Here is a 22,895-nt window from a genome sequence, read left to right on the forward strand (position 1 = left end):
TTCACACTGGCCCAGCTTCTGTCCCTTAGATGGATTTTTCTTGTTTATTTAGGAGAAACATATACCGTTCACATCAATGCATGTGATTGAGCCCCATGAAAAGCCACTTCGAAGGGAGAATCTACAGCAAGATGAAATGGGGAAAAGCGGGGGTGCTTTACCCTTTGCACACCCACCTTTGGTTTTGCTTCGAATGCCTTCCCAGGTAGCTTTCCCCTTTCTGGAATCCTACAGAAGGAATAGCTGCTAGTTGACAATTTGGAGCCAAGTAACAGTAGATATGAAAAGGCTTAAGCACGCCTCCCCCCACTCCTACTGCTTTACCACTTTTTCCCTAATCAGGTTTTCATTTTTTAAAATGATGTTGGTGTCATCTGCCCCTTAAATCACCTGAGGATTTTAAGAGGAAATAGAATACAGTAAGTTATCTCAAGGAAAAGAAAAGTGCATCATCCTACAGAGAACTCTTCTCCTCCAACCCAAATCCTAGTGTTATATACATAAGAATGTACCATTTCCTCCAGATGTATCTATCCAGAGTAGCCACCAACTCTTGCTTCTGCGTTTATCCCATGACTCCCATAACAATGCAAAATATGAATTTGCAATGATTGATATGGTCTGCAATTTGCTATGGTCACATACATGCACTTTGCAAACTGTCAGATGATCTCTCCCAATTATACCCTACTGAGAGATGGGATCAGAGCGTAATATTTTCTGTAGTATCACACCAGAGAACTGGGTCATGTATGTGAATGAGGACTATTTTCCTGAGGAAATAAAGGAGAATTGGGTCTAAGAAACTCACTGGGTCAAGGTAGGTGGGCAGCACTTCAGCCATGAGCTTTTCACTGCATCTGCTTAGCTCTGAAGGTTTGATGATCACACAGTTCCCTGATGGAGAAAACACACAACTATGGTAGCAAGATGTATAAAACCATCGCGCACTTGGGTCCATCCAACAGGAGCCCCTGTGAAGAGACCAGCTGAACAAAGGGTCTGTGGGTCATGGCCATGGGGATATTCTGATATGGGGAACAGGACAGACTTCAGATAGCTTTTCACTCACCAGCTGCAATGGCCCCCACCAGAGGGATCAAGGTGAGGTGAAAGGGGAAATTAAAGGGTGAAATGATGAGCACCACTCCATAGGGATCCTTGCGGATGAAGGCTGAGTCCAGTGTGGTGGCCTACAAGGAAGCGAAGACAAGTTCATGAAGCAAGTGAGCCAGGGAAAAAGAATAAAGTTGTCAACCTTAAATGATCTTGTTTGGCTCCAGTGTCCAACCTGTTGGTGGAGTGCTTCCCACATGAATCTCTTTTACAAAAGGTCCAAAGATTGTATAAGGTCCAGAGATTACTGGAGATGAAAATTGTTGCACAGCATGATTGCTCCACTCACTGAGCTTTATATTTTTTGTTATTGTTTGCTGAAATAATTTAGTGCCTTGTTTAAGTGCCACAGGTTACCACTGGTCATTTTTTCACGGAGGTTTGCCGCGGTTTCACTGTTGTTTTGCCGCGCTGCTAATTTGATTTTTCATGGCTGTTCCAGATTTGAGCACAAAATTTGCTTCATCCCCGCAGCATCTCAAACCTGTTTTGGCACGATCTTTGCCTTTGTTCTGCCCTTTCTGTTGCAAAGTTCCATGAAAAACTCCCTGGATTCGCATCTATTCTCCCTGCCCATGCAGGCAAATTTTGCCTCCCTCTCCCATGACTCCCCACCCATGCGAACGGTGATTGGACAAGGTTTTTTTTGCGCTCCAACAAGTATCACAGGCTGCCATTCCACCTCCGCAGAACTCTTCCGGCTGGAGATGTGTGCATTTCGTCTTCATAGGAGTGCCGGGCAACGCATAGCTGCTGCAGATCACGCTCTTTGTTCTTCGGAGAGCAGACCAAACCGTTGTTGAATACTGCGTGCTTTGTTCCCATGAAAAACTAAAACTACATCGGGATTGACGGGGATGATTCGCACCCATGAATTTTTTTTTAATTGCTTTTTTAAAAAGCAATATTCCACTCCCCGCATATCTCTATTGTTCCCATCTCCAGTTATTGTCATTTTATACTAGGCTTTAAGTTTCTGTCTTGCTCCCCCATAGGATTTAGCTTAGGATTCCTCCTAAAAATATTTCTGACTTTCTCATGCGTTATATGTGTGCCCTTGTGAAGGCTGTTAAAGCATAAAACAAAATTGTTAGGTTTTGTATTTGTTTAACCAACATAGTTTTTCCAATATACTGGATTGTTTCAATATAATGTGATAAAATGGATCAAGAGTACACAGTAGAAGCAGGTTTATGTAGATTGCAGATGTGATCAGTACCTCAGATTTACCTTCTTCAGAACACTTGAAAAAGGATATGAGATCCATTTCAGCCTGGTTAGCCTCTGGGTGCTTCACCTCGTCAGGCACAGAAGCACCTTCCCTTCCCACACAGTCATATTTCCTCCCCTCTCAGCTTGTCCCTCTTACCAGGTTCTTGCACACACCCTTGTCCGTCATCCAGCAGTGCAGGTTGTTCAGTGCATTGTTCACTTCATTCATAATAAGAGAAATTTCAGCCATTTCCCCTTCAAAAGCTGGCTGTTGGAAGAACACAAGGATATTAGTTTTAGCTACAACCGGTTTACAAATTGCATAGCAGAGCAACTGCTTCTGGTTCGACAAAAAATCAGCCAGAACCTCTGGCTGCATCACCACACTTACCCTGCGCATGTCCGCATTCATAGCTTGCAGGATTTCGCACCTATTCTCCACAAGAAAGCAGCCCAGTGCCTCTAGCTGGGTCCTCCGATATTCCATAGGCCGTGTCTTTCCTGTTAGCCAGGTAGCACGCAGGCAGTCCACCAGGGCAGCGTAAGGGTTTGAGCTGGAGAAAACACAGGTCATCAAAGGATTTCTAAGGATCTTGTGGGTTGTTTTGTCAACACCTGATCTTATAGGACAAGGATGCCCACAAATTCAGCTGATAATAGCTCACAGTGCTCCCTTTCATTTTCCTTCATATCAGGAAAAAAATAATAAAGCAGCAATGTATACATAAATGTATAGCAGTACAGAAGTTACTGGGAAGTACAAATAAAAATTAGCAATAAGTTGCATGATAAGAACTCCCAGAGGTAAACTGTTATACAGGCTACCCCAACCACTGGGGATATGGAATGGTATAGCCCGATGTTATCAGATCTCGGAAGCTAAGTAGGGTCAGTACTTGGATGGAAGACCACCAAGGAAGACACTGCAGAGGAAGGCAATGGCAAACCACCTCTGCTTCTCACTTGCCTTGAAGTCCCCTGTTATGGGATATGACATATGTGATCATTATGTACGTATAGAATTGTGTATATTTGTAGAATTTTCCTATTTTGGAATCACTGAGTTCCTATTTAAAATCCTTTAAAAACCTTATTGCTTGTCTCTCCCTGATATTGGCTGGAAAAGCAAGAACTGCTTGCAGTTCATTTGGAATCACTAAAGCGGTTAAAATTTGCTCTCAGCTTGCTCCCTATCTAACACTAATTCAGCAGTTGAAAATCCTTTTAAGCTATGCCGACATTCAGTGTAGATACCTTGAAAATATGCCAAGTCTTACATCAATATGTAAGGATGTCTGCTCTAGCTGACATCTAGCTTAGTAAAAAAAAAAAAAAAAAAAGTCTCCTTCAGCTGCTAAGGCACATTTCCTTCAACTGTTAAGGGATGTCACCTTCGACAGCCCAGGAGAGACTTCTGCTGCAGCTCAGTAGAGCCCAGTAGGAGACTGAGAGCCCAGTAGGAGATTGGGAGAGATTTAAATAAAGAAAATATATAAAGCTGAAAATATGATCTTAGCTTTATAAATCATTGGTACTCAATACAGTTAAACACACTTAGTACATAAACAAACTTAGTAACTGGACAGTGTTATAGCAAGATATTTAACCTAGCCTTTTTATAGTTTCTCATAGAATCATAGAGTTGGAAGGGACCACCAGGGCCATCAAATTATTGTTTGTTTTAAATAGCTCTGTGTTTGTCATAGTGGTTTCTCATCTCCACATGACCATTAGAGACACATTAGTCCCAATGTTAAACAAAAGTAAATGCTTGTAAGGTGCTAAGGGATGAAACATTATAAAACATGCTTATAGAAGTTTTATGTACTTTTTATAAAGATAAATGATCCCGAGGTTAGAATCTTTACAAATATTTGATGTTAATATTACAATTTATAATTATTTGGTGTTGATATTAAGTTGTAATGATATAACTGACTGTTGTAATGACATTAAACTGACTAGTTATGATGGTATCAAGAACAACGACTTTGATGGTGTCGAGGTATCAACTTGATGTCATCAGCAACCTTGACTGAAATCACTTTGACTGCTCAACTTTGACTGTTGCAGCAGTTGAATTACAGCAGTAATTTCTGCTCTCCTACTGTTTAATTAATATTGAAGACATATAAATATAGGTGTAGAAACACAGAAGAGTTAGATCTCTCTGATCTTTGCATAGATCAGATTTCTCAGAGATCTCTCCAGCCCTTATGTGGAGGTTCTATAGATCTCTCCAGTCCTTACATGGACTGGAGGTTTTATAGATCTCTCTGATCTTTGTGTAGATTGGAAGGTCTCAGAGATCTCTCTAGTCTTTGCATAGACTAGAGATTCTCAGAGACTTCTCCTATATATGGAGATGAAGGGTCTCACACATATTCCCAGTCTTTGCAAAGACTGGGGTTCACAGATCTCATGATTTGGTAATGTATGTCTACTTACTTGTAGGCTATCCTAGATATTTTGAATCAAGATACTTTTAACTAAATCAGATTCCTATAACTGTTTTATTTCCTAAATAAAATCTTTTTACTGTTTCATTTTAAGGTTTGAAACTTTAATATAGAGATTGCTTGTAACATGAAACATGTTTAAGACTTCTGATGTTAAGACTTTTGTAACATTTTTTAGACTTTGTATACATCTACATACATACATATTCTGTACGTTTAAAGACTATATACATACACATACATATATATATTCTATTTGAAGCTATACAATAAAAAGAGTTTACTTGTGTAAGTTAAATAACTTGTGTCCTGCTTATTAGGTGATTGAATAAGATAACATACCACTTCTTAGGAAGGGGTCAATTCTAAGAGCATATCACTGAAAGGCATTGACCTGCTTCACCCCTTGCTTGGGTCACCATAAGTTGGTGGCAACTTGACAACGCTTACATTCATACATCCCTAACCACAGTGAACTGTGGACAACTGAGGCAGACTCTCAACAACTAAGGGAGTCAGTGATCACAAACCTTTGTGGGAATTAAAGACATACAAATAAACTTCAGACTGCAGAAGGTGGATTCCAACCCTGAATATTTCTTCACATAAAACATAGCCATTAGAATACAGCTGTAGTGATTGCAATGATATCACCCCTCTTTGCTTGCTGAGTTTGCAAGTTGACTGAGAATTTATGCATTTTTCCAATTGTCCGTGAACTACCTTCATCTTGGACAGTTAAGTTGAAACAGTTAGAGAAAAAATCTAGATTAATTGCTTTTTAAGAGCTGAAATTGGCCTTCTTGTTTTGCTATATCAGATATATCGCATATATACCTGCTGATTGGCTTAGTTGCTTATTTAGTTGTAACCAATCAGATATCTAGATATGATAACATGATAGTAATAGAGCAAATTTAGAGAAAAATAAGACTGATATTTTTCTATAAATAAGCACTCTTGTGACAAGCAAACCAGATTTCTCTGGCTGGAAACCTCAGAAGCAGAATAGGTGAGATCTCTGGGCAAGATTTTGGGTAACTTGGGTTTTTTGATAATCCCTAAAAGCAGTGAGGCAAAAAAACTGAAACCTGATTTGTTTTTTGTTTTTTTAATTTAAACTATCGCTTTAATATGATAAAACAATGCTAGGAACTTTACAGTAATTGGTTTTTGGGGGGGTTTTTTTGCTGTCAAGTCACAGCTGACTTATGGTGACCCCCATAAGGTTTTTAAGGCAAGAGACGTTGGGTTAACTTTTTCCTCCCTTTATATTTTTCTGTTCTTGCTCAATAAAAATATTTTCTTTTTTTCAATAAAAGAAGGTTTATGCAGGCGTTCTGTCTGGTTTGCTGGTTAATATTTCAGAGACCCAAACCTACTCCCTACTTTTGTAAAATCCCAGTTAAAGGTTGTAAATCTCCAGTATGATAAATCCTTTGAGAGCTCTGTAGCTAAGCACAGGCCCCGACTCCCCTCTGGGCCCCCATTTGCAGGCCTGCATAGGGGAGCTGAGGAGCCGGTGCTGGAGGCTTCAGGGGAGCCTTTGGGGCTGACGGGAGGCCACTTGCCGGTTCAGAGGGCCCTCCTGGGCCAGCCAGCTTGCCGCGAGGACAGTGGCCATTGCAGAGGCAGGGACAGCAGCCGCAGCATCCTTGCTGCGCCAGGAGCCCTTCCCATGGGGGTGCTCGCCTCCCCGCCCCTCCATTCAAACGGGCCAATCAGACGCTAGCTTGCAAGGGGGCGGGGCCACCTGGGGCTTTGCACCTGAGGTTTTCACTCAGATCTGACTCCCTAACATAACAGGAGTGCCTCCCCTGGCCCCAGTTGCAGTCAGCTTCGCTTGTGATGCTGGAAACAATGGGGAGACTCTTTTTGAAAGCAGCAGTTTGGGTTTTGGCATCGGCAGTGAGGTGGCAGTAAGACTGGAAAAATATTAAAACTCTAAGAAAACTAAGAAAAGTTCAGAGGAAGGTCACCTGTAAAAGGGAGGGGGTTGGAGTAAAGTCCATGCTCTGGCTTGGAAGCAGAGAATACACGAGACGAAACGGAGAAAGTATGGTCATTGAACCACTGAGGCACAGAAAAGTCCAAGACAAGAAACTAATTGGGCAGCTTCGAAGGGAAAACGTTAAGTAATGTTGTTCAAGCGCCAACTTATATGCAAATGATGGTATCCAAAACTAACCAATGCTATTGTGTAGAATAAACTTTCTTAGAGGCAATCAGTAGGGGAAAAGATGCTGTAACCAATATGCAAATAGAGGGTTCCAAACAGAACTTTTATTAACCAGCAAGATTGCTTCATTTGTATTATGAGTAAACCAGTTAGAAGCGAGTAGAAATGTTAAGTAACCAATGACTAATAGGCAAAAGCTTTGTAACCAATCAGTAAATAAAATTGAAATATGAATAGATGATGCCGCCAAGAAAATGCATAGCTAATGAGTCCAGTAAAAAGGTAAAGGTAAAGGTCCCCTGTGCAAGCACCAGGTCATTCCTGACCCATGGGGAGACGTCACATCCCGACGTTTTCTAGGCAGACTTTGTTTGCGGGGTGGTTTGCCAGTGCCTTCCCCAGTCATCTTCCAGTATGAGTCCAGTAGGAGTGGATAAAATGAATCCTCTTGCCTTTGTTAAGGGCTCAGCCCTTTTTGATGCTTGAGAAAGCGGGCTGGGTCTGCAGCTGCAAATAAACACTGTTTTTCCTGAAACACGGTCTCAGGGTCTCTTTGCTCCAGCATTGGTCTTGAACCCTCCTATAACAGCAGACACAGTAGCAAAGGCTCACTTCGGGGCTCGGAAGTAGGGTTGCCAAATTCCAGGTGCTAGCTGGAGATCTCCTGCTATTGCAACTGATCTCCATCTGATAAAGATCCGTTCTCCTGGAGAAACTGGCTGCTTTGGCAATTGGACTGTGTGGCATTGAAGTCCCTCCCCTCCCCAAACCTGGCCCTCCTCAAGCTCCACCCCAAAAATCTCCATGTATTTCCCAACCCAGAGCTGGCAACCCTATTCAGAAGACATGACCTACAGCAGCCTGAAAGAGCTCCGTTGCTGTGGCATACATCATGGAGGCCATTTCCCTCAGAAAGGGGTGAGAGCTGTGGCCTGGCTTTGGGGCTCCTCTCCTCCTTCAAGAGGAAGAATGGGGATAGAAGATTCCTTTACCTGGCAAATTCTCTTTGGGGGCTAAATCACTGGGGTGGAGGTGCTTACTCCCCCCCTTACTTTTTGCTGAAATCACCAGGGCAAAGGGCCCTGTGGCAGAACGCTGTCCCCACCCCTCTTGCTGAAATCACTAAGGGGGTGTATTTTAGCTACCTTCTACCTCTTTTGTTTTATGGGCTTGGAGCCTCTGGCTCACTGCTCCCCTGTCAATGAGGACCTATGGTCCTGGGAACCCAGTTTTGTTTTCAGGGCCCAAGCAGCATGCTGCTGAAGAAGAGCAAAGAGAAGGGCAAGGAGGCTCACAGACTGGGAGGGATCACCTCCCCGCACCCGTTGGCAGGCTGGAGGGCCAAGGAAAACATGGGAGGCACTGGCTCTAGGTGCCAAGAAGCCCCCGCGGCCACCGGTTAAAGGATCTGCACCTCCATGCCCTGATTTTTCAAAGCCTGTGGAACCCCTGCAGGGCCTTTCCAGAGTGCTTGAGCACCTTGTGGATGAGGCTGGACATGGAGAGGGCAGCCAGCATGGCTGAGGCCCCGCACCCAGAAGAGAAGGCATTCAGCATCACCCAGTTCCAGTAGCTCGAGCTCCAGCAGCTCCAGGTCAAGGAGTAAACAGCAGCAGGGATGCAAGAGGGGATGGAAGAAGAAGCAGAACAAGAAAAAGGGGAGGAGGCCCTGGGAGGATTCAGACAGTGGGGGAACCTCAGGTGAGTCCTCCTTGGGGGAGAAGTCAGATAGCACAGCCCTACAATACTGGAGGGCTGCTGCCCATGTGCCAGGTCTTCTGGTTTGGGGCTTATGAAGAAGGGCTGGAAAAGATGGTCCCCCAAAGTCCAGGGAAGGGGCTAAAGAGTTATGGGAACCTGGGAAGTGCAGGCCCAAGAGGAGCATCTCCTCCACATATGGGCAGGATGAAAACCTGCCAGGGATTCATATGCCCTGCTAGCTCCAGGAAAAAAATACTGGACTGCTGCTATGTAGATGTCTTTACTCTGGTTCAGCCAGACTCAGTCAAGGGCAGGAGCTCTAGCTCAAGTAAAAAAGACCATAAGGCAGATCCCAGGGAGACAACAATCAGGAAATGGCTGCAGGGGTTCGGTATGTACATGGGGGTGGTAGCTCAACTACATGATGTATGTGCTCCATGAGCTGCCTCCTCCCCTGCCAAGTCGCAGGCCTGGAGCACATACATCATGTAGTTGAGCCTATGATGATTTCAAAAAGAAGGCATTCTATAATGATGAGATCTTGTAAACAACCATCTATGGAATTTAATTGTAAATCCTCATGTTAAGGGGAAGTCGGAAGTGGGGAAGAGTGGGAAGTGGTGTACCCAGAGAGAAGCCTGCAGGGGGGTATGTTGGGAGTTTAGCAGGGGCCTATGTAATTGGACAAAGTGTAAATTCAAACATATATGTGAGCTATGATGGGGTCATTACCCTAGGTCGTCCTGTAGTAAGGCATCAAGCAGCCAACAGTCCTTTCAGAGCGGCCGGAGACCCCCTTGTAAGGATGGGGGGTGCCAGAGGATCTTCAGGGAGCAGCAAATGACTTTTCTTCCCTGTTGGGGCTGGCATAGATGCCCATTAGATGGGAGGTGCTGTGGCCATTAATTACAAGATATCCCTTTAAGGGTTTCCATATTCTTTTCATGGGTCACAGCTCCCCATGGATTCAGGGAACCTGAAGTCAGCCAGGGACCTGCCGGAAGTTGTGGCCATGAAACTGGGGAAAGAATGTGCATCTGGGCAGGTTGCTGGCCCATTTCGCATTACCCACTGCCTAACCTCCAGTTTTGTCCTCTGGGAGAAGGCGCCCAGGGAGTATCGCCTTATTCACCACCTTTGGTATCCATTCTCAGCAAAGCATGTGGTGAGGGTGGATAACAACTTAGCACAGTGATGGCAAACCTTTTAGAGACTGAGTGCCCAAACTGCAACCCAAAACCCACTTATTTATCGCCGAGTGATAATGCGACAATTTAACCTGAATACTGAGGTTTTAGTTTAGAAAAAACAACTCATACATTAACATCTTTTGCCTTAAAAGAAAAACACAATAACAGAGCTTTCAATGATACAAACAACTTTTTATGGAAAGGTAAAAGTTTGCATTTGGCATGCTTTTGAACAATCTAGTCCAGCTCCTGTATCTCACAGTGGCCCACATCTATAATAAGGAGGTAGCACATACCCATCAGGGCTAGTAACCCGTGATGGACTTTTCCTCCAGAAATTAGTCCAATCCCCTCTTAAAGGCATCTAGGCTAGATGCCATCACCACATCCTGTGGCAAGGAGTTCCACAGGTTAATTACATGCTGGGTAAGTGGGTGTTCCTCTTTTATTGAGCAGAGGGAGAGTAACTGGTTCTCCGCAACCCAGCAGTGACTTTTCTGGTGGCTGTCTGCTGCTGTTTTGCTTCTTTTTACATTGTGAGCCCCTTAGGGACAGGGAGCAGTTAGAAAAGTGAAATATAAATACTGTCAATAATAGTAATACTTGTGAGCTCCAGGCCTGGGAGCGCAGCTGGCCTTCAAGGTTCTGTTTCTCAGAAGTTTGTTATGACGGCTTACTCTCCGTTTGCGTGATAACTGTAATCTACCATGGGAACCAGGCTTGGCCTGGTAACCAACTGTGCCTTTGGTTTTCTGTATATGTTCCAACCTGCTTGTATTTCCCCCAGTAGAGTCCTCGTACCTTCCCCTGTAAGTTCCTGCTACTCGCCTTATGCTTCCCAAATAAACCAGCTTTTTAGAATACCCTGTCTGGACGTTTGGTGATTGGGATTTAACAGGTGAACTCAGACCTTACATTACTGTGCAAGATTGCATTAATTTTTTTATTAAGCCAGCAGTATCCTGGTTGGATGGCTGCATCAAGCTGTATTTCATGTACACTCACAGCTATGTGAAATTCTGCATGCACTTCTTTTCCAATAGGATTGGAGAAGCAATTCTGTGGTTTACCTTTAAGATCATATAAAAATTAGTTTTGTGTGCCGTTCTTACAGATAAGCGTCCAGCAGGGCCAGCGGCACGTGCAGGGCTGGCGCCGCAAAGCCCGCACTGTGGCCCGAGCGCTCTGCTCCCCTCCAGCTATGCCACACTGTGAGCTATGCTCCCCTCCAACCTAGCTTTTCTCCAACCCCACCACGGGAATCACCTTCGCCACAGACTCAACAGGCTGCCATCTGCGCCGCACCCTCACGCCGCATGTGAGCCACCCACCTTGTAGAGGAAAACGCAGGAGCCTCCGCTCCCGGTTTCTCTCTTAAGGTGGCCAAAGAGACACTTTTAAACAAAACGTTGAGTACAGGAATCCCCTGAGCTCAGCCAGCAGTCTGCCACCAGCCCTTTTCAACCAGTTTAGCCCCAGGCAGAAGATAAGGGCAGTCCCTGCCTGCTGATGCCAAATTAATACGTAACACTCACCTTGCAGGGTAGGAAGCCCGGCAAGGGGAGACTACAAAAGCAAAGGGTTTGGTTTTGGGTTTGGTAGCTGACCCCAAACAACAAGGCACTTAGAGTTAGGACTTGAAGCCAGCAAAGTCAGACACCACAACCGAAAGTATATTTTATGGAGTTATTTGTGCTCGTTACAGAATTGAAAGAATTAGTGAAGCAAAAGCAAATCAAAACAACAAAGCTTTTAAGCAGCTGGCTACACAGTAGGATTCTTAGGTTCAAGAGTCTGGCAAAAGCGTAGTAAGTTACATAAACGTTACCCGTTCCAAAAGTGATGACGCACATCAGTTCAGAATTCAATAAATGTTCCAAGAGATCCGTTTGGCATATCCCTGCCCCAGGAATCAGATGGATTGATGATATCCGACATGCTGTCCGCGTGTCCAGACCACCACACGCACAGTTGTGTGTGTTCCTCTTTTATTTTCCAGGATCTCAGGGGGGGGGGAGTTCAAACCTCACTGAGATTCCGGAGATGCCAACTGACCGAAGATTGATGACATCCGGCTTGCAACAGAAAACACCAAGGTGACAAATGCTTACAGAGCAGATCACCTGGGGTTCCCTGAGGCAGGATAAGAGTTAATTGCAGGACCATTTGTTACTATGAGAACAAGTGGTCCGGCGGATGGGGGAAGCAATTGCATTTTTTACCAATGTTAATTGAGCCGCATCCTGGAATGTCTTGCAGTTTGATTTCCCCAGCCAGGCCGAAGGCCTGGACCAAAGATTTTTCAGCAACAAGGAATTGAGTGGGGGGGGGGGTCCCATTTCCTTGACATGGCTTACCCCAGACGGGAGGGAGGAAGCGCTCCCATTGGGCTGCTGGGCAGAGGGGCGGGTGATGTGAGAAATGCCCTCAGGCACGCTTGAAGAGGGGAAGGGGAGCAGCCCGGCCCCACGTCCCTCTGGGTTTCTAGTAACGAACTCAGACGAACTCTGTGCTGGGGCGACGGCACACATGCCCACAGAGAGGGCTCTGAGTGCCCACTCTGGCACGTGTGCCATAGGTTCGCCACCACTGACTTAGCAGATGCATCGTCTCCCCTCCAGGTAGAGAGATTCTGCAGCCTGGCCTGGGGGATGAACTTCTACCTGGATTTGTTCCCGGAGGAGCTATGGTCCTTTGGTGACACTCCATAATAGAAGGGGTGTTTAGTTCGGTAGCACCCGCCACATCAAGGTCATTCACCACAGCAGCCTCTGCCTTCCTGTCTTTCTCTGCCAGCAAAGGGGGTGCCTGTACTTGGCTTGCAACCAAGAAGATGGTGCTTGGATACCTGGCTGAGCTGTGGAAACAGAGTCTCACACCGAAGACGATGGGAGGATATTTGGCCACGATCTCTTTTGCCCACTATCTTGGCACCCAGTCCCCTGTTCTTCCTTTGTGGCCAAATGAGCACTAGAGAGATGGCAGCACTGTGCCCCTCGGGTGCCTGATCCATGCAAGCCAATCACACACTATCTATGCTGTTACAACTGATTGGATACCTGCCTGAGATATGCTGGTCGACATTTGAGATGGCCCACACCCCTATTCGAGGCTGCCTTTATGTCGGCTCTCCAGGTGGGGGCGTTGGTGCTGGGTTCCCACTTGGATAATTCTGGCTGGGCCTTGCAGGTATGAGACATTAAGTTGGGAAGGGAGGAAGTACACCTCTCCACTAAACAGTCCAAGACCGAGCAGCTGGGGCATGGAGTTGTTTTGAGGCTTGGAGCACCACCTCCTCATTTACCATGCCCTGTCTGGGCACTGTTGGCTTTTCATGGCTGTGTGCCCCCCAGTGATGGACCATTGTTCCACCATGCTGATGGATCTCCACTAATGTGGTACCAGTTTGCTGGTATTTTGCATATGTGTGTGGCAAAGCTCAACCTCCCAGCAAAGGGTTTCAACCCTTACTCCTTCAGGATTGGGGCAGCCACATTGACTGATGGTGTGGGCTTATCGGAGTCCAAAATCAAAGCTATCAGCAGGTGGAAATCAGTAGCATATAGGGTGTATGTTAGACTACAAGGGGGCACAATTTAATCAGTTCTGCTTGAGTTATAGCTCCCCTGAAGAAGAGAGTTTGATTTGTGGGCACAGTATTGTGCACTGGGCCAGGGAATACACTGTGAAATCCAGTTAGGGATGACTCTTGAGGCTGGAAGGTTGGCTGGACTTGTCATGGTTGGGTGTATGTGGCATATGCTGGGATGTCTTGGGCCCCATGCTTCGACACTTAGCATGGCTTCGAGGTGTTGGAATATGAGACTGCACATGGCAAGCAGATGGCAAGCAGATGTAAATGATCTATGTGACAGCCAGGTGATTGGTGGTGTCACATGACAGCTCAATGACTGAGCAGAAAAACTGGCTTGTACTGGACTGAGCTAGATAGTCCTGGAGACAAGGCAGCCAACAGGTGATTGGCTGAGAGACTATGCCAGATATGTATATAGGTGTGTTATATATGTATTGGGTTGTGGGTTGTGGAGAGTTGATGACCAAGCGGAGCATTCTGTCACTGTGAATAAAAGAGCACTTTTGTACTACGTGCTGAGTCTTCTGTGCTTACTCGCCTGTAGAGCTGCAACGCTTTCTAACATACGCCAATAGGGTTATGGGCCCAGTTCAGCTCAACTGCGCTACATCCTGAAGGTTCTGAGCAGAGGTACTATCTGTGGAACAAGGGCTGTAGTGAGCAGAAGGCGAGTGGATGTCTGAGGTTGAGTCAGACGGAGCAGAGGAGGTGCCCAGCAGGTCTGTCAGCAGCAGTGCGTCTGAGGCGGAGGAGGAGAGCGACACGGAGCAGGAGCAGCAGGGAGCGGGAGAAATTATGGCTCAAGCTGCAATGTCCTTGCTTGTGGAGAAGCTCACTTCTACCAACTACAATGTGTGGGCGTTACGAATGCAACACTACCTTAAAAGAGAGGCACTGTGGATTTATGTCTCCAACCCACCGGATCCTGAGACACCGCAGGACGTGGTGAAAGATGAAAAGGCACTGGCAAGCATAGTGCTGAGCGTGGCTGACGACCAGCTTGTCCATGTGACGGGAGCTTTGAAAGCGAAAGCAGCCTGGAACTCATTATCTCAGGTCTACGTCCAAAAAACAGCTGGCTCTTTGATAGCCATAACGAGGCGTTTGTACAGAACTTTTCTTTTGCCGTCAGTTCCTGTGAGAAACCATATAAATGAACTGACTGAATGTTTCCAAATGCTGGAGCAGAGGGGGAAGACTCTACCGGAGGATGATAAAGTTTATATACTCCTGAGCTCTCTGTCTGAGCAGTATAACATGCTAATTACAGCTCTGGAGTCGGTTGAAATTGATAAACTAACTTTACAGTATGTTATTGGAAGAATTTTGGAACATGAAAAAAGATTGCTTGCAAGAAATCCTGAGAAGCCTGCCAAGCCGGAGGGAAACCTGCCAAGCCAGGAGACGCGGAGGTTTGCCGGCGGAGAAAGGAATGCGGAGCAGAGAAAGCCGGGTGATTTACAGCAGCACGTGGCTCTGAGGGTCAGACGTTGCTACATCTGCAAGGCTACAAATCACTTAAAGCGTGACTGCCCAGAAGCAAGGAAGAAAAGCCGAAGGGACCAGTCGTCACGTGAGTTTGTGAGCGGTCAGAAGGCATCATTGGTGCTGACTGAGCACAGTGACACAGCCGGTGTCTGGATTTTAGACTCTGGTGCGTCACAGACCATTTGCCGGCATCAGGAACTTTTAAAAGACACACGGGACTCAAGTTTGCCGCATGTAAGCCTCGCTGATGGAAGGAATTCTGAGGTGACACGTGAGGGGAGTGTGTGGTTCCCAGCTTTGAACTATACATTTAAAAAGGTGCTATGTGTCCCTGAACTAGAGAATAATTTGCTAAGTGTAAGTGCCCTTGACAGGGCTGGATATACTGTAACATTTACAGACAAGGCTTGTAAGATATCCAAAGGTGGGAAAGTGCTTCTTACAGGGAAAATGTGTAATAATGTGTATGTGGTAGAAAATAGGCATGTGGAGGCAAAGATGATAACTAATAAGAGCCCCCATGACAATTGCATACATCTGCTACATAGAAGGTTGGCTCATGCAAATTATGAGACCATAAAGAAAACGCTAGCCTTACTGGGGAAGGAAAAAGTTAAAGAGTGTGGGAACTACCTGGATTGTGAGGTATGCAAAAGTTCCAAATCTAAGGCTTACCCAGTGGCTAAGCATAGTGAGAGACTCTCAGACACTGCATTAAAGGTAGTGCATGCAGATGTAATAGGCCCCTACAGGGAGAGTCACTCAGGTAACCATTACGCGTTGATTCTGGTGGATGATTGCACCAGATTCTCCTGGGTGTATCCTTTGAAAAAGAAGTCACAGGTGTTTGAAACATTTAAGTATTGGGCCAAAAGAGTGCAGAAACAACTTAAATGTACCTTGGATTCTCTCCAAACAGATTTTGGGGGAAAATTCATGTCAAATGAGTTTAAAAAATGGTTACAGGTGCAAGGTGTGAGGCACAGAGTTGCCAACGTGGCGGTGCCAGCAGAAAATGGTGTTGCTGAGCGACATGGGGGAATGCTACAAACAAAAATGTATTCCATGTTGCAGGATGCAGGGTTGCCAATGACATACTGGGCAGAAGCAATAAAGGCCGCCTCCTATGTTTCCAACAGGATCTGGACCAGGTCCATACAAGACATACCTTATAGGGTTTTGTACCAGAGGGATCCTAGCTTAGGTTACCTCAGAGTGTTTGGTACAAAAGCCTGGGTTGATGTGCCAATATCCAAGAGAAGGAAAGGAGGAGCGAGAGCTAAAAAACTAACCTTCCTTGGGTATCAGTCTGGCATGAAATCATACAGGTTTGCTGATGAACATAATTCTCTCAGCTACAGCAGAGCTGCGAATTTTTGTGAGAGTAATAACTGGGCCAGAATTCATGGACAGGAGGAGCCAAAAGAAATTGGGCTACCATTGACAGATCTCTCACAGGATGCAGATGGGGTGAAGCAGGAGGGGTCTCCTCAAAGGGCTTCATCGCCAAGGGCTGAAGAGGGGAGACAGATTCCTAGGGTGTCAAGCAGGAGCACTAAAGGAATTCCCCCAGAGAGGTATGGTTTTGAGACCACTGATGTAAATCATGTACAAGTCAAAGAACCAAAGAGCTTTCAGGAGGTAATGGCTTTGGAAAGCAGGGAAAAAGAGGCCTGGCTAGAAGCCATGCAAACTGAGTTTGATTCCCTGAAAGAGAATAAGGTATTCTCTGTAACAAAACTGCCAGCTCAAAGAAAAGCCATAGGGTGCAGATGGCTTTACAAAGTCAAACAGTGTCCAGAAGGGAAGATACTCCGTAAGGCCAGGGTTGTGGCTAAGGGTTATTCCCAAGTTGAAGGGCAAGACTTTGATGAATTATTTGCTCCCACTGTGAAGGCTGATACTATAAGAGCTGCATTGTGTAAAGATGTCAGAGATAACATGTTAGTGCACCATTTTGATTTCACCACTGCATATCTGAATGCAACAATAAGTGAAGAAATATATATGGAGCAGATCCCTGGGTTTGAATGCAAGGGTAAACAAGGAGTATTAAAATTGCATAAGGCTCTGTATGGATTAAAGCAGAGTGCACGTGCATGGTCCCAATGCATTAGTGAAGCATTGGCAAATCTTGGGTTTAAGCAAGGTGTTGCTGATCCTTGTATGTTTACCAAATGTGTAAAGGGCTCTGACTGTGTTGTATTTTTATATGTTGATGATCTTTGTTTGTTGTGTCATACAAAAGAACAACTAAACTGGTTTAAGGAGGCAACTGGAAAACTGTTTAAAATGAAGCATCTTGGTGACATTCAAAATTATCTGGGGGTAGAAATTACCAGGAACCCAGAAGGATATTTTGAATTGTGCCAGGAGAAAAAGATTGAACAGCTCCTAGAAAAATTTAAAATGACAGAGGCCAAAAGCACTGAGACTCCCATGACAACAGGGTATGTGAAAGAGGTGGATGATAAGGTATTCCATGATAAAAATCAATACCAATCGTTGGTGGGTTCATTGTTATATCTGTCATGTTGGACAAGACCAGACATTTGTATGGCAGTACATTTGCTTTGCCAGAAATGTGCATGCCCATACATGAAAGACTGGAATGCAGCAAAAAGGGTGCTGCGATACTTAAAAGGCTCAGCTTCAGCCAGGTTGTGTTTAAAGGCTGATGCAGAGGAAACAATCACAGTGTATAGTGACTCCAGTTGGGGGGAAAGAGAAGAAGGAAAATCTACCACTGGGTACGTGTTATTTCTACATGGGGCACTGGTTATGTGGAAGTCTTTAAAACAGACTCATGTAGCTACCAGCACATGTGAGGCAGAATATTCTGCATTAAGCGACAGTGAGATTCAGCTGGAATGGCTGAGTCAACTGGCTAAAGACCTAAATCTTGAATATGAAATGCCTGTAAGTGTTTACTGTGATAATACTGCAGCACAGCAATTGGCTGGATATCAAGGTATAAGAACAAGAAGTAAACACATCACAATAAGATACCAGAATGTCAGGGAAGCGGTAAACAATGGTTTAATGGTTTTGAAACATTGTGCTTCAAATGTAAATATTGCTGACGTTTTCACCAAATGTTTGTCTACTGAAAAGTTTGAACCATTTAGAAGCAAATTGGGGCTTGCAATGTCAGTCTAGGAGGAGTGTTGGAATATGAGACTGCACATGGCAAGCAGATGGCAAGCAGATGTAAATGATCTATGTGACAGCCAGGTGATTGGTGGTGTCACATGACAGCTCAATGACTGAGCAGAAAAACTGGCTTGTACTGGACTGAGCTAGATAGTCCTGGAGACAAGGCAGCCAACAGGTGATTGGCTGAGAGACTATGCCAGATATGTATATAGGTGTGTTATATATGTATTGGGTTGTGGGTTGTGGAGAGTTGATGACCAAGCGGAGCATTCTGTCACTGTGAATAAAAGAGCACTTTTGTACTACGTGCTGAGTCTTCTGTGCTTACTCGCCTGTAGAGCTGCAACGCTTTCTAACATACGCCTTAGTCATCCAATCGGGAGAGAACTGGGCGAGAATCTTATTGGCTTAAGAAAAGGCATTGACCTACAGGGAGCAGCCTTTTCTTAAGCCAATAAGATTCTGTCAAGACCTGAGGGCCTTGGCAGCAGAATTTCCTGACACCAGCTTACTGTGGTCTGACCTACTGTAAAAGCAGGCAAGGCATAGAGCAGTGTGCCCGGAGAAGATTGATAGGGCCAGGCAGAAGATCACGGTGGCCATTGGCAAGGTGATACGGGCCCGGGAGGGTGGGCTGGACATCATCACCTGGACATTTCCTGCCATTTAGAAATCTTGTTTCACCCAAATGGGATCCACTTGTCCTCATGGGGGATGGGTGTTTGGCTTCACAATATCTGGCACGGCCTGAAGGTATGGTTACAGCGCTAGGCATTGGCAGGAGTCGGTCAGGTCCCAGTTGGTCCCCAGCTGTCTCTTGTGGCAGTTTGGCATGGGGGCTGGATCCATTTTGGGGGGAAAGCCAGCAGGCATGCCCCTTTTTCCCCACTTTGAGGATCCCAATAAGGGATTTGGGGGAGACCTGAATTGGGACATGCCCAGCTTGGGCATGGGGGCTGTCGGAAAGGCCTCCTGCCAAGTGGCAGGGGACCACATAGCTGGCTTCTGTCCAAGTGGGTTCCAGAGGCTGCTATCTCATTCAACTCCCAGGAAGCAGGCTGAGGGTGGAAACACATCGGCCGCCAGGCAGGTGAACCGATGTCTGGGATCACGCCGTAATGCCATGCCAATGCCTGTTGCTGTAACCAATACATTTGTGGCCATTTCCATCCAGCAATTGCCTTATATGCCTTCATTTGCATGCCAGGGTCAACTTTACCAAGAGGAAAATGGGGGCGGTGTGGCATTTCATGGGGGGTTGGAACTGGAGTCCAGCTGCCAGTTCTATATGCTCCCCAATTAGGCGCTAGGTCACCAATGAGTTTTGCTCAGCCAAAGCCTTGAAAATTGTTTAGTACAGATCCTCTAACAGAATGAGGAAGGGAACCTCTCACCGCACAGCCATTAAATCAAGAAGAAGGAGGAGGAGTTGGTTTTTATACCCTTCTTTTCTCTACTGTAAGGAGTCTCCACAGGCATCTTGTGAGGTAGGTGGGGCTGAGAGAGTTCTGAGAGAACTGACTAGCCCAAGGTAACCCAGCAGACTTCATGTGGAGGAGTGAGGAATCAAACCTGGTTCTCCAGATTAGAGACTGCAGCTCATGTGGAGGTGTAGGGAATCAACCCACATTCTCCAGATTAGAGTCTGCTGCTTTTAACCTCTACACCCCTTTGGCTCTAAAGCTGAAGTGGGGCATTCCATTCTAACCACCTAACATTCCATCTCACCATCTCATTGTCCTATGTGAGTAAACCAGACCACGGGTATACATGTCTTGGAGCTGTCAGTGGTACCATCCTCTCTCAGTTCTACTGCAGCTGATTGGATAACTGTTTCTACTAGGTAGGCAATAACTAACCATTTTGGCCCAGGGAATATAAGGGAATTTGCGGTATTTTGGATCTGGGTTTCCCCACCTGCTATTCTCTTGGATGTTTCCTTGCATGAATACACACAGAAAGCTGCCTTACACTGAGTCAGTCCATTGGTCTGTCCAGTTCAGCAGTGTCTATTCTGAGTTGCAGCAACACATCCAGGGTCTTTCACATCACCTTTGACTGGACCCTTTAAGTGGAGATGCCATGGATTGAACCTGGGACCTTCTGCTTGCAGATACTCTGCTAGTGAGGCACAGCTCCTCCTGCATGCAGCTGTGCTAATTGGGGGAAGGAGTTTAGTAGAAGGGCACAGGATTTCTGAGCAGGGTCTAGTGTTGAATAGGAGCTCTAATGAAGTGGGCATCAGCATCACAAGTGCTGAAGAAGAAAAACAGAATTCTGGATGCAAAGATTTCCCAGCTGGAACCCAAATCAGGAGCCTAATGATGCTTCTCAGAATGTCCCCCCCCCCCCGATAATTTCTTCCTGCTTGTCCAGAAACAAGTTTTTCCCGTCTGCCTATTGTTCTTAACTTTGTTCGGCTTTGCTCTAGCAGTTGTGGGTCATTAATAAAGGAAGGAGAGAGGCAGCAGCCTTGACCTGGCCTGGTTTTGATATTTTCTGGCCAACAAACACTACAGTCTCTTTCTGAAGGGAAGCAACTGCTTGGTTTTTAAGCTTAAACCAGTCCTCTCCACTCAGAGTCTTTTCCCAATGTCAGCAGTATGTACAGTACATGTTCCCTGAACTGAACAAAGAATGTGTGTGTACATACCGTTGTCAAGTCACAGGCGACTTCTGGCGATCCCAGCAAGGGGCTTTCAAGGCAAGTGAGAAGCAGAGGAGTTTTGCCATTGCCTTCCTCTGCAGAATTTTCCTTGGCAGTCTCCCTTCCAAGTACTGACCCTGCTTAGCTTCTGAGAGCTGACGAGATTGGGTTATACCATGCTGCCTTCCCTCCCATATAACGAATACCAGGATAGTAGTCATGTAGTTAGTGCCCTTGCCTGCTTTTTCAGTCACGGTACCTGTTCCTTACCCATCTGAAGAAGAGTCCTGCTGGTGTTCAGATTGCTGGGGAACTTCCTGAAATCTGTGTTGTTGGTCTTTATTCTGTTGTCCTCCAGAACTATTGTTCTGCCTGTCTCTACTTTGGAGAGAAACTTCCTCAAATTTGTGTTGTTGTCTTGGATTCTGTTGTCCTGCAGAAATTGTGCGGGAAGAACCCTTGTCACATTGGGAGGGAATTTCCCAGAGCCTTGCTTTTTCTCTAACACTTGACAGTCTTCCACTGACATTCTTCTGCTTGTTTCCACTTGCATTTGGATCTTCCTGGACCTTCTGCTGCTGTCTGAAATCGAAATTCCCTGAGATAACACTTTCCACAGACTCTCCAGCTAGAAGGAAACAAGGAAACAGTAAATCAGTTGTACTCTGTCCCATATAAATTCTTATAGGTTTGAGCAATAGATAATCTATTAAACAGTAAATTATCATCCCCATCCTACAGAACATGAAACACGTCCTCTTCTTCTACAGCACCAAGATGGGTATATCTTAACAAGTAATCTTGCCATGCCCATTTTCACAAAATAATTATTTTGCGTCTGGAGGTGTCACCCTTAGACTGGGATTCTTCTGGTTTCTGACACTGTATATGGCAGGGGGTGGGGGGTTTCTGAATAAGGACCAGGCTTCTTTGAACCTCTCCTTGTGGCATTTTCACAACCATCGGGAAGTGCACCAGCACCAGAATTTGGATATTCAGATTTTTAAAATTCAGATTCAGAATTTTTAAAATTCAAAATTTCTAAACATTGGGAATATTATTAAAGTAAACAGAAAATTCCCACGGTGAATTTCTTTATAATGATTTTCCTTAGCTTCCTGACCTTTTCTCGGTACCTGTGCCAAACCCAGAGAGCTAATGCCCGGCAACAATCACCAGAGCAGCACTGGGCATGGCACAGTGGAGCAGAAGAGAGTTGGTGATAGGAGCATGGGCAATTTACTTATTTACTTCATTTATACCCCACTTTTCTTAAAGACCTCCAAAGACGGGGACTCCACCACCCTCCGAGGCAGCGCATTCCACCATCGAACAGCCCTCACCATCAGAAAGTTCTTCCTAATGTTTAGGTGGAATTGCTTTTCTATTAGTTTAAATCCATTACTCCGTGTCCTAGTCTCTGGAGCAACAGAGAACAAGCTAGTTCCCTCATCAACATGACATCCCTTCAAATATTTAAACATGGATATCATGTCTCCCCTCAACCTTCTCTTCTCCAAACAAAACAAACCCAACTCCCTAAGTCTCTCCTCATAGGGCATGGATTCCAGACCTTTGACCATTCTGGTCACCCTCCTCTGGACACACTCCAACTTGTCAACATCCTTCTTAAATTGTGGAGCCCAAAACTGGACACAGTATTCCAAGTGAGGTCTGACCAATGCAGAATACAGTGGTAGTATTACTTCCCTTGATCTAGACACAATACTCCTATTGATGCAGCCCAGAATTGCATTGGCCTTCTTAGCTGCCATATCACACTGTTGACTCATGTTCAGTTTGTGGTCCACTAAGACTCCCAAATCTTAGTGGACCACATGTACTGTTGTCAAGCCAACTCTCTCCCATCCTGTACACAGGTTATGTTGTTTCTGCCTAGGTGAAGTACCTTACACTTCTCCCTATTGAAATCCATTTTATTACTTATGGCCCAGCTCTCCAGTCCATCGAGGTCATTGTGAACTCTGACCCTATCCTCCAGGGTATTAACTACCCCTCCTAACTTGGTGTCATCTGCAAATTTGATTAGCATGCCCTCTATTCCATTATCCAAGTCATTTATAAAAATATTAAATAGTACCGGTCCCAGGACAGACCCCTGTGGCACCCCACTGGTCACTCCTCTCCAGGA

The 22,895-nt window shown here is 45.5% G+C and overlaps 1 protein-coding gene across 1 annotated transcript in view; it reads right to left on the minus strand.

Moving 5' to 3' along the window:
* The window catches only part of LOC130479636 (aldehyde dehydrogenase family 3 member B1-like), a 53,072-nt gene that overhangs the window by 20,107 nt on the left and 10,070 nt on the right, over nt 1-22,895 (minus strand). The window contains exons 3-7 of the mRNA XM_056852030.1: nt 21,014-21,371; nt 2,720-2,882; nt 2,486-2,596; nt 1,073-1,193; nt 812-897 (exon numbers count right to left, since the gene is read on the minus strand). Coding sequence (XP_056708008.1) covers nt 812-897; nt 1,073-1,193; nt 2,486-2,596; nt 2,720-2,882; nt 21,014-21,371 — 839 coding nt within the window. The remainder of the gene's footprint in view (nt 1-811; nt 898-1,072; nt 1,194-2,485; nt 2,597-2,719; nt 2,883-21,013; nt 21,372-22,895) is intronic.

The sequence above is a fragment of the Euleptes europaea genome, chromosome 6 (genome assembly GCF_029931775.1).
Source record: "Euleptes europaea isolate rEulEur1 chromosome 6, rEulEur1.hap1, whole genome shotgun sequence".
In the NCBI taxonomy this organism is placed as follows: domain Eukaryota; kingdom Metazoa; phylum Chordata; class Lepidosauria; order Squamata; family Sphaerodactylidae; genus Euleptes; species Euleptes europaea.